This window comes from Canis lupus, chromosome 28 (assembly GCF_003254725.2).
Source record: "Canis lupus dingo isolate Sandy chromosome 28, ASM325472v2, whole genome shotgun sequence".
Lineage (NCBI taxonomy): Eukaryota > Metazoa > Chordata > Mammalia > Carnivora > Canidae > Canis > Canis lupus.
The window spans coordinates 15,832,067-15,845,968 of record NC_064270.1 but is presented as its reverse complement, the minus strand read 5'-3'; the positions used below and the strand labels follow the sequence as shown (position 1 = coordinate 15,845,968).

At 37.3% G+C, this 13,902-nt stretch overlaps 1 protein-coding gene across 3 annotated transcripts in view; it reads left to right on the top strand.

Annotated features, from left to right (window-relative positions):
* The window catches only part of PCGF6 (polycomb group ring finger 6), a 35,758-nt gene that overhangs the window by 11,794 nt on the left and 10,062 nt on the right, over nt 1–13,902 (top strand). Inside the window, exons 8-9 of one of the 3 annotated variants that reach the window (XM_025467080.3) lie at nt 5,986–6,084; nt 12,646–12,732. In XM_025467080.3, coding sequence (XP_025322865.1) covers nt 5,986–6,084; nt 12,646–12,732 — 186 coding nt within the window. The remainder of the gene's footprint in view (nt 1–5,985; nt 6,085–12,645; nt 12,733–13,902) is intronic. The other 2 variants (XM_035707717.2, XM_025467081.3) reach the window with 2 other exon arrangements.

The following is a 13,902-nucleotide window of genomic DNA, read 5'->3' as shown; positions in this document are numbered from 1 at the left end:
TAGGGAACTCAATCCTGGGACTCTGGGATTACATCCTGAGCCAAAGGCAGACGCTCAACCGCTGAGCCACCCAGGCGTCCCTAATTCTGCATTTTGTGATGACCAGAACAGAGTTCTGGTTTCAGCTTTTGATATTATTGTTCAGTATTCTTTGCTACTTATAAAGCTGTTTTTATATCTTATTTTTGAGCTTAAATAAATATGTGTATCTAGGTATGCCTGCCTGGTTGTTAAACTTTTTACCATGTAGACCTGTAGCCTGAAAGTTATAAGCCCTATTTGCTACATTCAATTTCAGAATATTTCACTAGGCAGTAATATAGTCCAGATAATTTTTCCCGAGTCATCTTTTTAAGCTTTTAATTGCAATTTTTTTTTTTTTTTTTTTAGGAGGAAGAGTGATCAAGGAGGGGTGGGCAGAGGGAGAGAGAGACTCCTAAGCAGGCCCCACCCTGCAATCATGATCTGAGCAAAAATCAAGAGTTAGATGCTTAACCCGCTGAGCCACTCAGGCTCCTCATTAATTATTTTTATAATTAATTTTTATTTTTTTAAAGATTTTATTATTCATGAGAGACACAGAGAGAGAGAGGCAGAAACAGAGGGAGAAGTAGGCTCCATGCAGGGAGCCCGATGTGGGACTTGATCCTGTACCCCAGGATCACGCCCTGAGCCGAAGGCAGGTCCTCAACTGCTGAGCCTAATTATGAACATTAGGCGTCCCTAATTATGAACATTTTTAAACATAGTAGGAACAATAGAACTTTCCTGTGCCCACCACTCAGCTTTACCAGTTAACTAATGGCCAATTTAATTTCTTTTTTTTTTTTTTTAATTTTTATTTATTTATGATAGTCACACAGAGAGAGCAAGAGAGGCAGAGACATAGGCAGAGGGAGAAGCAGGCTCCATACACCGGGAGCCTGACGTGGGATTCGATCCCGGGTCTCCAGGATCGCGCCCTGGGCCAAAGGCAGGCGCTAAACCGCTGCGCCACCCAGGGATCCCATAATTTCTTCTATACCTTTGTCCACTTCCCTTCTAGTAGTATTCTAAAACAAATCCCCAGCATTTTGCCACTTCATTTGTAAATATTTCAGTATTCTTAAAAGAGTCTTTTTTTTTAATTACCATGTGTTATACCAAAAAAAGTTACAACGTGTCAGTGTCATAAGAGATAATAAAATGGCAGAGCTATTCTAGATTAGAGATTACAGAAAGATGACAATAAAATGCAATGTGTGAACCTTCATTGGCAAAAGAACAATTTATAAAGGATATTAGGACAACTTACAAAAGAATTTGGGCTATTTAGATAATGGTATATATTAACAGTTCATAAACTAGGTGAAAGGTATCTGGGTCTTCACAGTACTACCTTACAGTTTTTTAAGTTAAATCAGGATCCAGATAAAGTTCACATGTTGTGATTGGTTGATATGTCTTCACATCTGTAGGTTTTCCATTTCTTTTTTCTTTCAATTCATCGTTGATATAACTGAGTCATTCATCCTATAGTTTTCTACAGATTAGGTTTTGATGTTGCATTGATGTAGTATAACATGTTTTTCTGTTTCTGTCTTTCCAATGAACTGGTAGTTAAGTCTGAGTGTTGATCAGACAGGTTTGATTTGAGGGAACAAGACTACTTCATAGGTGGTGGTGTTTCTTTCCATCTAGAGATACATGATGTCTGGTTGTCTGGGCCTTTTTATAATGTTAGCATCTGTTGGTGCTCAGTGGTTAAGCCCATTAACTTAGGGTTTGGAAAATGATGCTATCATTCCTTCTCTTTTTTTTTTTTTTTTTTAAGATTTTATTTTTAAGTAATCTCTACACCCAATGTGGAGCTTGAACTTACAACCCCAAGATCAAGAGTTGCATGCTCCAACTGAGCCAGCCAGGTGCCACTATCATTCCTTCATTTATTTATTTTTTTCTTTAAAGATTTTATTTATTCATGAGAGACAAAGAAAGAAAGGCAGAGATAAAGGCAAGGGCGAAGCAGGCTCTTCTGGGAGCCGGATGTGGCACTCGGTCTGGGCCTGAGCTGAAGGCAGATGCTCAACCACTGAGCCAGCCACCCAGGCATCCCTCATTCCTTCTTTTATTAGTGAAATAGTTCTATAAAGAGAAACTTCACTTTGTCTATTTGTTTAGCTAGTGGTGTAGTTTATATAGGAAAAGCAGGATAAATGCTTGGTTCTTTCCCTTTACTTACCAAGTTCAGAGTAATGAGTTGGTTCATTAGTATACTCCATTCATGACTAAACAGGTTTTGTTGTTTTTACTTTAATATGAACTCATTAATTTAAACATATTTGTGATTGAATGCCATTTCAGTTTTCTTTATTGAAGTTCAAATTTTCCTTCATAGGTATCACAGTGTGTGATACTTTCTCGCTATCTGATATGACAGGATGTTCATGTTCAACCTGTACATCTGTTGTCCCCCAGACATGGAATTAGTCCTTTCTCCAAAGTATCCTAGTTTCTTTTTGTGGTTTTTAAAAATCAAAATCTGGCTGCCAAGGGTTCATTTAGCTTCTGGGTTCATAATTGTTTCTAGCCCTGTTGACAGAGATCAGAATTTTTTTCTTTTTTCTTTTTTTTTTTTTTAATTTTTTGTTTTAGAATTTTTTTCAAGGTAAAATATAATTATGAGTTGATACCATCTTTTTTTTATATCATCTTTTTAAAGGATCTTTTTTAGTGGTATACATTATCTAAAGCAAGAAAATGACCAAATGTCTTTTAAAATCTCCCTACAGATCTTAAACTAGCTTCTTCAACTTTCTTATTGAATTGACCTTTTATGTTATAGATGGTAGGGAAGACCGCTGTGTTTAATTTCAGTGAAATGTAATTCTGTGGATTTGTTTCTTCCTGTTTATTTGCAAATGGTAGGAGGCTATGAGGTTGTAGCAGAAAAAATAATGAGTTGACTATGTAGGTGAGAACTGACTTTAGAGCTTTAAATGAAAGGAAAAAAACAAAAAAAAAACCAACAAATTGTTTTCTTAAAAACCGCATGTGAATTATATGGAGGAAAAATCCAGTTAAGATGTGAACCAGGGGCATGAGGACTAAGGTTAGCCACATAACTAAGGTTAGCCTAGCTTTGAAAGCCAAAACTAATTTTTTTTTCTTTCAGATATTGGCAGATCTTACAATTCTGTTCTGGATGATTTTAAAAGTACAGTATTTATAACTTTAGCTAAGTTGGATTAATTTTAACAAACACCTGGAGTAAGGTACTCACCAAGAATTTAGAAATAAGGGAAACTGGACTGTCCTCTGCTGGTATACCTGAGGTAAACCCAGGAAATTAACTTTCAGAAATGCACTGGTTGCCAGACAGGCATAGCTAGATAATTCAGAATAGCAGCTTCTTAAGGTACTTAATGGGATTTGCATGCTAATCAGGCATTGTCACCTACAGTGAGGTATTCTCTTGGGGACTGCACCTGGGGTTAGCAGTTAGTACCTTCTCAGTGAGACTGCCTTAGCTTTGTGAGATGACTCCTGTACCTACATTAAAAGAATATGAAACGTTGCCATTTTTTTGTTTAGATTATATCAGTATCCCATGGTGACAATTAGGCACTCTGTAAGAGTCAAATTCTTTTATATAGAGAGTAAAATGGTCACAATACACCAGTAGTAACTATGTGCCAGGAATTGTTAATAGTTATCTACATATATTAACTCATTTTCCTCTTGATAAATCTATGAGGTTTAGTAGGTGCTATTTTTATCTCTTACAAATGGGGACAGCTTTAAAGATTCAGCAACTTGTCCAAAGACTTATAGCTAGAAAATAGCAGAACCCAAAGACTTTTAGCCAGGAAGTCTGTTTCTGGAATAGCCTGCACTTAATTAACACTTATTGTTACCTGCTACACAATGGTAATAGGAGACAGTTTTCTTATTAAGGAACGATCTTAAGAAACCAAACCACAGGTAAGAAAGCTGAGTGCTAATACATGGAACAAGTGTTTGCCTAACCTGTCTGGGTCCTCTGGGATCCCTCTCTTTCAGTGTTGAAAAACACTGCTCATATTTTCCTAAAAGTTACCCTTTTAGTTCTGATTACTTCAGCTTTTCATATGTATTAAGATAGTGCATCCTTAAAATAGTCTTGGACACAGTAGATGGCTAAGCATTAGTTTCTGCTTTAAAACCCTGTGGCCTCTCCACCTATCACCTTAGACCACTGGATCAGAATCTAGCCACATATGTCTAAATGTTAATCTTTTTATCTTGCATTTATTTTTTTTTTTTTTTTTTTTTTTTTTTTTTTTTTTTAATTTTTATTTATGATAGTCACACACAGAGAGAGAGAGGCAGAGACACAGGCAGAGGGAGAAGCAGGCTCCATGCACCGGGAGCCTGATGTGGGATTCGATCCCGGGTCTCCAGGATCGCGCCCTGGGCCAAAGGCAGGCGCCAAACCGCTGCGCCACCCAGGGATCCCTTTTTTTTTTTTTTTTTTAATTTTTATTTATTATCTTGCATTTAAAAAAGAAAACTCTTGGGCAGCCCGGGGGCTCAGCGGTTTAGCGCTGCCTTCAGCCCGGGGCGTGATCCTGGAGACCCGGGATCGAGTCCCACATCGGGCTTCCTGCATGGAGCCTGCTTCTCCCTCTGCCTCTCTCTCTCTCTCTCTCTCTCTCCCTCCCCCTCTCTCCCTCTCTCCCTCCCTCCCTCCCCCCCTCCTCTCTGTGTATTCTCATGAAGAAATAAATAAAATCTTTAAAAATAAATGAATGAATGAAAACTCTTTATTATGGAAAATTTTGGACTCCTACAAAAGTAGACAGTAGTAAAATGAATGCCCATGAATACTACTCTGCTTCAGTAATTATAAACTCATGGCCAGGGCAGCCCTGGTGGTGCAGCGGTTTAGCGCCGCCTGCAGCCCAGGGTGTGATCCTGGAGAACCAGGATCGAGTCCCATATCGGGCTCCTTGCATGAAGCCTGCTTCTCCCTCTGCCTGCGTACACACTCTGCGCCTCTCTCTGTGTCTGTCTCTCATGAATAAATAAATAAAATCTTAAAAAAAAAAATCTCATGGCCAATCTCATTTCATGTATTATCTTCACCACTTCTCATAATTTTAAAGCAAATCCCAGACTGTATCATTTTTGTCACTAAATAATTGGATTTGTTTCTAAAAGATAAGGACTTTTTACAGACATGATAATGATATTACAGTTTTAAAAATGAACAGTAAGGGCAGCCCAGGTGGCTCAGTGGTTTAGCGCCGCCTTCAGCCCAGGGTGTGATCCTGGAGACCCGGGATTGAGTCCCATGTCAGGTTCCCTGCATGGAGCCTGCTTCTCCCTCTGCCTGTGTCTCTGCTTCCCTCTCTCTCTCTCTCTGTGTCTCTCATGAATAAATAAATAAAATCTTAAAAAAAAAAGAACAGTAATTCCTTAATCAAATATCCACATGCTATTTAAGTTTCCTAGATTAGCTCACAAAAATTATTCTATAGGTTTGTTTAAATCAGGACCCAAATAAGATCCATACATTGTAATGGGTTGATATATCTCTTATTTATATTCCTTATGTCTTTTTTAGTCTGGAAGTTCCTCTTTTATCTTGTTCTTTTTTTTTTCTTTCAGTTTTTTTGTTGAAGAAACTAGATTGTTTTAGAGATAATTTAGTCTTAGGTATTCTCTTTCTGTCAATAAATCTTATTCTAAGTTTTATTTTTTAAAATTTTTTCTAAGTTTTATTTTTGATGAAATATTAAAATAAGCCAGTTAGCCTTTCGATTAAAAAAATTGTTGATGTACTTTTCAGAGAGGGGAAGCTAAGCAGAAATTCTTTTTTTCTTTGATAAATAAATCATCTCAAATTTCATAGTAGTTTTTCTCATAAATCTGTTGAACATCTTTTCTATAAAATTTGCTCTATGATTTATACATTTTATGCATATTTATTCTGAAAAGATTTATATATGTTTATTTTTGTAGCCCTTGGAAAAGAAGTTTGTCCGAGTTTCGGGAGAAGCAACTATTGGGCATGTAGAAAAATTCCTCAGAAGAAAAATGGGCCTTGATCCAGCTTGTCAGGTAGTGTACATGTATGTAAAAGGACAGATGAAGTTGAGAGATTACCTTTAGTGTATTGAAGTAAGAACTGTCTCTAGGATTTCATGATGTGGTTTTTATGATATGTAGATATTGTAAATACAAATTAAATATTGGTACACAGTGATTCCAGCCCCACTTTTTTTTTTTTTAAGATTTTATTTGAGAGAGAGAGAGAGCTCAAGCACAAGCAGGGGAAACAGCAGAGGAGAGGGAGAAGCAGGCTCCCCACTGAGCAGGGAGCCCTACATGGGGCTCCATCCCAGGACCCTGAAATCATGACCTGAGCTGAAGGCAGACACTTAACTGACTAAACCATGGTGCCCCTCCAGCCCCATTTTAATCACATTTGACTTACTCTCTGCTTCTTGCTGCCACTGATTATTACCTGTGTCAGAGAAGAGCTGATAAATAAACAAAATCTTAAAAAAAAAAAAAAGCCTCAGTTCCCCCTCTTTGATAGTAATGTAACAGATTATTTATTACCCATCCACCTCTTTTCAGAGGACATCTTTGCATTTATAACAAGTTACCTCCAAGAAACCTAGGAAAGTAAAATAGCTATCTAATATAAGCCCTATTTATTTTTTGAGCATTAGAAAAGATCTCCCATTCTAGCTATATAATTTGTTCTTGTTGTAAGGTGGAAACTCAAACCTCATGTACTGTTGAACATAACAGAATGTGCACCAGTGAAAATGCACATCTGTATGGTTTTGCTTTTTCATTCCATAAATTTTAAGTGGGGTTTTATTATTCTCCATCACTAGTAAAATTTCATAAAATAATTTTATAACACCTATTTACTATTAAGTAACTGATATTTTATTTTTTAAAGATTTTATTTATTCATGAGAGACACAGGCAGAGGGAGAAGCAGGCTCCATGTAGGGAGCCCGATGCAGGACTCTATCCCGAGACCCCAGAATCACGCCTTGGGCCGAGGGCAGGCGCTTAACCGCTGAGCCACCCAGGAATTTCGCTAACTGATATTTTAAAGTTGGCTGAAATTTTGGTAGTGTTTTTAGTACTTGTATTTGTGGATACTAAATATATATCTAATCCAGGGAACAGTGACTACTCTTAACTGAGTTTGGCAATGCTGGCTATATCTCATGGCAACTAAAAGCTGGAATGATTTATCTGTCACCTTGTAGCCATAGTTTACCTGAGGTTACTCCTAGTCTTTTGGTTACAAATCGGTAGCTGCTTAGAGACCTCTGGACAAAGAATTGTGAGTGATCCCATAATCTGTTTCTAAAAATAGAAGTCAGAAGACTTGTACCTGATTATATAGAAGAACTAAGAAGTGCCACCCAATAGGATTTTCTTAGGATATAGTTCTGTGGCTAGGTACTGATCAAAACACATTTATAAGTTTTACATTGGTGTTTTAAGAAAGGTAGTAGTTGCAGGGCACCTGGGTGGATCAGTTGGTTAAGCATCAGACTCTTGATTTTAGCTCAAGTCATCATCTCAGGGTTGTGGATCAAGCCCTGCGCTGTGCTTGAGCCCACACAATGGGCATGGAGCCTGCTTAAGATTCTCTCCAGGATGAGAGGGAGACTCTGCCTATATCTCTGCCTCTCTCTGTGTATCTCTCATGAATAAATAAACAAAATCTTAAAAAAAAAAAAAAAAGACTTCAAGGCTTTTAGCATTTAAGAATAAAATTACATAAAATCTGTTTTAACATTTAATTTTCTCTGTCAGCTCTTGGCTCTCTAGGTAAATATTTCTTTCCTATTCAGGTAATATATAGCTGGTAACACTCATAAATTACTGTTTCAACAACACGTTGAAATAGTGAAACAGAGGATTATCAAATATGCAGATATTGTGACTAAAATTGTTTAGACCTTCTAAATCCAAAAGAGAATAAACAACAGTTAACTTCTAACATGAGCAGAACATTGAGCTAGTTAACCACTAATCAAAATAAAATGGGCGAACCCAGTCACTTGAGCCTGCTATGCCAACCTTTTTTTTTTTTTTTTAAGATTTTATTTATTTATTTCTGAGAATATACAGAGGAGAGAGAGAAGCAGGCACCATGCAAAGAGCCTGATGTGGAACTCGATCCCGGGTCTCCAGGATCAGGCCCTGGGCCGAAGGCGGTGCTAAACCGCTGAGCCACCTGGGTTGCCCACCGACCTTCTTTAAACTAGTTATTCTCAAGTAGGAAATGTGTGCTTTGTCTACAGATACGTGACCTTCATTTATGGTTATTTACTAGCAGGAATGAATGATTACTACGGGACTGTTAAATGATAAACTAGCTTTAAAGTTATTTGTGACAGGATGCCTGGGTGGCTCAGCGATTTAGTGCCTGCCTTCAGCCCAGGGCGTGATCCTGGAGACCCGGGATCGAGTTCCACATCAGGCTCCTTGCATGGTGCCTGCTTCTCTCTCTGCCTGTCTCTGCCTCTCTTTCTCTCTCTCTCTTCTCTTATTAATAGAATAATTAATTCTATTTTAAAAAGATAGGTTATTTTTATTATTTATTTAGTATATGACTTTAACCTTACTATAAAATTGTTTCTAAGTCAATTTTTTTTTAATTTTTATTTATTTATGATAGTCACACAGAGAGAGAGAGAGAGGCGCAGAGACATAGGCAGAGGGAGAAGCAGGCTCCATGCACCAGGAGCCCGATATGGGATTCGATCCCGGGTCTCCAGGATCGCGCCCTGGGCCAAAGGCAGGCGCCAAACCTCTGCGCCACCCAGGGATCCCCTAAATCAATTTTTAAACAGACTCTAATGTATCATAAGGCTTGACCCTACCATTTACTTATTACCTATTGATATTAAATTGAGGATCTATATCCTTGGACTTAAGAGTACAGAGAAAGGGACACCTGGGTGGCTCAGCCATTAAACGTCTCTGCCTTCAGCTCAGGGCATGACCCTGGAGTCCCGGGATCGAGTCCCACATCGGGCTCCCTGCTAGGAGCCTGCTTTTCCCTCTACCTATGTCTTTGCCTATTTCTCTGTGTCTCTCATGAATAAATAAAATCTTTAAAAAGAAAAGATTTTAAAGAAATCTTTAACGATCTTTTAAAATCGTTAAAAAGAAAAGAAAAAGATACAAAGATGAGACAGAAAATTCATGCCACCCAGGGACTCAGTTGTGTGGAAAAGATACACAAGAAAACAACTGAATGACAATAGGATATGGTGAGTACAAGAAGAGCACAAGGGTAAATGATTTAAATCTGGAGGAGCCAATGAACAGACTTGAAGAGTAGATAGGAATTGCCAAAGAAAAAATAACTTTCTATCAAAGAAAAGAATATGTATGAACAAATGTGGTACTAGCTCATTCAATGAAATATCCTATCTTGGAATCTAGTGTGATTTTGCTTGTAAAAAATAAAATAAAATAAAATGATACAGGTTTTTCTTGCCTTAAGACTATCCTCATATTCTGACTTCTTTCTTTCTTCTTTCTTTCTTTCTTTCTTTCTTTCTTTCTTTCTTTCTTTCTTTCTTTCTTTCTTTCTTTCTTTCTTTCTTTCTTTTCTTTCTTCTTTCCTTCTTTCTTTCCTTCTTTCTTTCCTTCTTTCTTTCCTTCTTTCTTTCCTTCTTTCCTTTTCTTCTTTCCTTCTTTTCTTCTTTTCTTCTTTTCTTTTTAATATTTATTTATTCATGAGAGACACAGAGAGAGAGGCAGAGACATAGGCAGAGGGAGAAGCAGGCTCCATTCAGGGAGCCTGATGTGGGACTCGATCCCAGGACTCCAGAATCATGCCCTGGGCTAAAGGCAGACGCTAAACCACTGAGCCACCCAGGGATCCCCTCACATTCTGATTTCTGCTCTGAGATCAAGAAATATTATAGTTGTCCTTTCTATCTGAAACTTGATACTCCAGAGGGTAGAAAGATTATACAGAAAAAAGTTAATAAAGCTGACTTGAGGTTGCTGTCTTTAGAAGGGCCTGCTCACAAGGTTAGCCCTTGCCTAGCATCTAGGAACTTGGGTTGCAAAAAGTTTCCTACAATAATAGGAAAATAGGGAATAGTTCCCTAACCGATAAGGGTGTTAATACTATGCCTAGACTATATAAACAGTAGGTCTGTGCTAAATACCAGCTTTCCTTCTGGGAGTTTGGAATTTAGTAGTTGCTAGGCAGAGAATGCCAACATGAACAGCCCTCAGTAAAAATCTACTCTGATCTTCAAATGGGCTTCCCTGGATAGAAACATTGTACAAGTTGGCTGCATTTCCAGTGCTAGGAAAAGGAGTACTGTGGGTGTGTCTTTTCCTGATTTGAGGAGAGTATGTGTGCATAGGAAGCTAGTGCGTGGACTTGTCCAGATTCCATCTACGTCTTTTTCCCTTACTGATCTGGCCATGTGTCCTTGCTGTGTTTTGTGAGTCCATCTAGCAAACTACCAAATATGTGGGTTATGTTTGTGGAAACTTCAGATGTGACTCTGTTTGAATGTGATGATTCATGAAATATTTGTAATCATGTGACTTTTAAAAATGAGTATGTAAAATTGAAAGCAATTTAAATGTTTATTAAGGGGATGGGGACATAAATTATGATATATTCATAAAATGGAACACTATAGCTATTAGACCTGTGTACTTCAAAGATGTCCATGGTATATTAAGGTTTTTTTTTGTTTTTTAAATAACTTGTAGAACAATTTATGTGGTATAATCCCATTTAAAAACAAAACAAAACCAAAAAACCCACATGCACACATAGCATTTAGGGCCATATACATCAAAATGTTAGTAACTGGCCACCTTCTGGGGGTTAAGATTAAGTTGAAAAATGTAGTAACCAAACCATAAATGTATACTATGTGGTGAAGTTCAGGAAGAGTGATGGCCCTTGGATTGCTGAATATTAAATCAAAATGTAGTGATAGTTTCCTAATTCTTTAATTTTTCATGGATCTAAATTCTTTGCACAAGGTACGCTACCATTGCTTTTAAGCCATTTTGCAAACAAGTATTGCTCTGCCAATTTTGAAACTAGCAAGTGTGAAACACAAAAGGTGGTACTAATCAGAGTTTATGCATTATGAGATAGCGTGGGTGTTGACAAATTATGACCTATGGGCCAAATCTAGCTTACCATCTGTTTTTATAAATAAAATTTCAGTGGAACACAGCCATACTAAAGCTGTTTTCATGCGGTAGTGGCAGATTGAGTAGATATGACAGAGGTCCAGAAGCCATCCTTACTGTCTAACATTTTATGGGAAAGGTTTGCCAACCCCTGACATGTACTTAGGCTTTGGAGAAAGATAGTCGTGGAGACAGACCTGGGTTTAGATCTGGACTTTGGTAGTTACTAGCTTTGTGACCTTAGGAAAGTTAAATGTTTTAACCTTTTAGTATTCCTTTCTGTAAAATGGGAATTATAATACCTAGCTCACAAGAATGTGAAGATTAGATGAGATCCCATATGTTGAATACGTAGTATAACATATGGTGGACATAGTAGCTTCTCAGTGAAATGCAACTGCTTTCACTATTCTTCCCCATCCATGCCTATGGTTTTAGGGAGATTAACATGTTGGCAGTGTGTTGGGTTTTTAGAGTAAACAGAATTTGAAAGTAGGAAATGTGGTTAGGAGGTGGTGTGGTTTCTGCTTTAAGCCTAAGGGCAGCAGCTGAAAGGATGATATGAACTCTAAGGGGTATTATAAGAAAAGAAACCATAGGAGTTGGTAACTTTGCATGTAAGAAGAAAGGGAAAGGAGAAATACAAGAGTCAGAAGTGATATTCTATTCTGGGTTAGAGAACAAGAAGAAATGTCATGTTATAAACTAAACAAGGACATAGGAGATGTAGCCAATGAAGGGATCTATATTAATATTAATAAGACATCAAGGACTTGACCCCATTTTAAGGCAATGGGAAAGGAGCACCCATTGCAAGACAAAGATTGAAGATTTGCATTCCTGTCTTAGCAAGTAGGTATACTGGAATCTGACTACCATATAGTATATAACTTGTTATATACATTGTATACGTCATTATTTCTAGAGCATCCCGCTGTAAAAGTAGATATATTTTAGAGCTTTGAGGTTACTAAAGATACTTAAGATCTTAAGATGTTGCATCCATAAAACAGTTCCCTTAGTGTGTACTTTATGTCAGGGTTAGGCTCTGCATTGTTGGAAAATGAGATGTTCCTTATAAGAGAATTATCCAAATAACTAAAGAATGGCTTTTTAAGTATTATATACCCTTTTAATCATTTTATCATGGAACTTAAAAAAACTGTACCTTGATGCTGAATATATCAAGTGTGACTTTACTTGTTCTCAGAGATTCAAGGAAGTCATTTTGAGTATCTGCTGTACTATGCTATTGTCCTTCAATGTCTCCTAATGCTCCTTCCATTTTGCTTTATTTTTGTAGCAAGTTTCTAAAATCTGTCTTGAGGGTGTTTTATCATTCTAACATAAAATAGCAAAATCTAGTCTGGGAGTAATTATGTTGGGTTTTTCCTTAATTTTTTCATATGATTTTTTGAAGCAGGAAAGCAATTTGATACTCTTACTTGCCCATAGGTAGATATCATCTGTGGTGATCACTTGTTGGAGCAGTATCAAACTCTAAGGGAAATCCGTCGTGCAATCGGTGATGCAGCAATGCAGGTTGGTCTTAGACTTTATCATGCTTATGCCTAACAGGAAAGTTATTTAATGAAAGAAATGTTATTAGCCGTACTTGTCCTGTAAATAGTAAAGGTAGTATTTATTGGATGCTTACTGTGTGTCAGGCACTTTTTAAAATGGTTTATGTGGTAGCTCTTTTATTCCTCATATTTCTGTGTTTTCTATGGACATATTTTTACTTCTCATTGGTGTACATCTAGGAGTGGAATCACTGGGTCATATGGTAATTAGGTGTTTAACATTTTGAGGAACTGTTAAGACTGTTTCTGTTTCCAAAGCAACTTCACCATTTTATAATCCCTCCAGCAGTGTATATGGGTTCCAGTTTCCCTAGATCCTTGCCAACACTTGCTATCTATTTTTTTTTTATTACAGCCATCCTATCAGGTGTGCAGTGGTCTCCTTGTGGTTTTGATTCCTTTTTTTTTTTTTTTTTTTTAATATTTATTTATTCATGAGAGACAGACAGAGTCAGAGGGAGAGGAAGAAGCAGGTTCCATGCAGGGAACCCAATGTGGGGCTTGATCCCGGGACTGCAGGATCGTGCCCTGAGCTGAAGGCAGATGCTCAACCACTGAGCCACCCAGGTGTCCCGCGTGGTTTTGATTTCATTTACCTGATGACTAGTCATGCTGAGGATCTTTTCCTGTATTATTGGCCATTTGTTTATCTTCTTTGGAAAAATTTCTTTTTTTTTTTTTTTTTGAAAAATTTCTATTTAGATCCTTGGCCCATTTTTAAAAATTGGGGGTTTTGTCTTTTAGTATTGAGTTGTAAGAATTCTTCATATATCCTAAATTCTAGTCCACCACTATCAGGTATACAATTTGTAAAAAAATTTCCCCTATTCAGTGGGTTGTCTTTTCATTTCCTTTGTGCTGACCTTTCAAACACAAAAGTTTTTAATTATAATGAAGTCCATTTTATCTGTTTTGCCTTTTGTTCCTTCCGTGTTTGGTGTCCCATCTAAGAAACCATTGCCTAATCCAAGATCATAAATATTTACACCTATATTTAACATATGTTAATTTTACTTATTCTAGGATGTCATGTAAGTGGAATCATAGAACATGTACTCTTTTGTGTCTGGCATCTTTCAGCATACATTTTGAAACTTATCCATGTAGTTGCATGTAGCAACTTTTATGC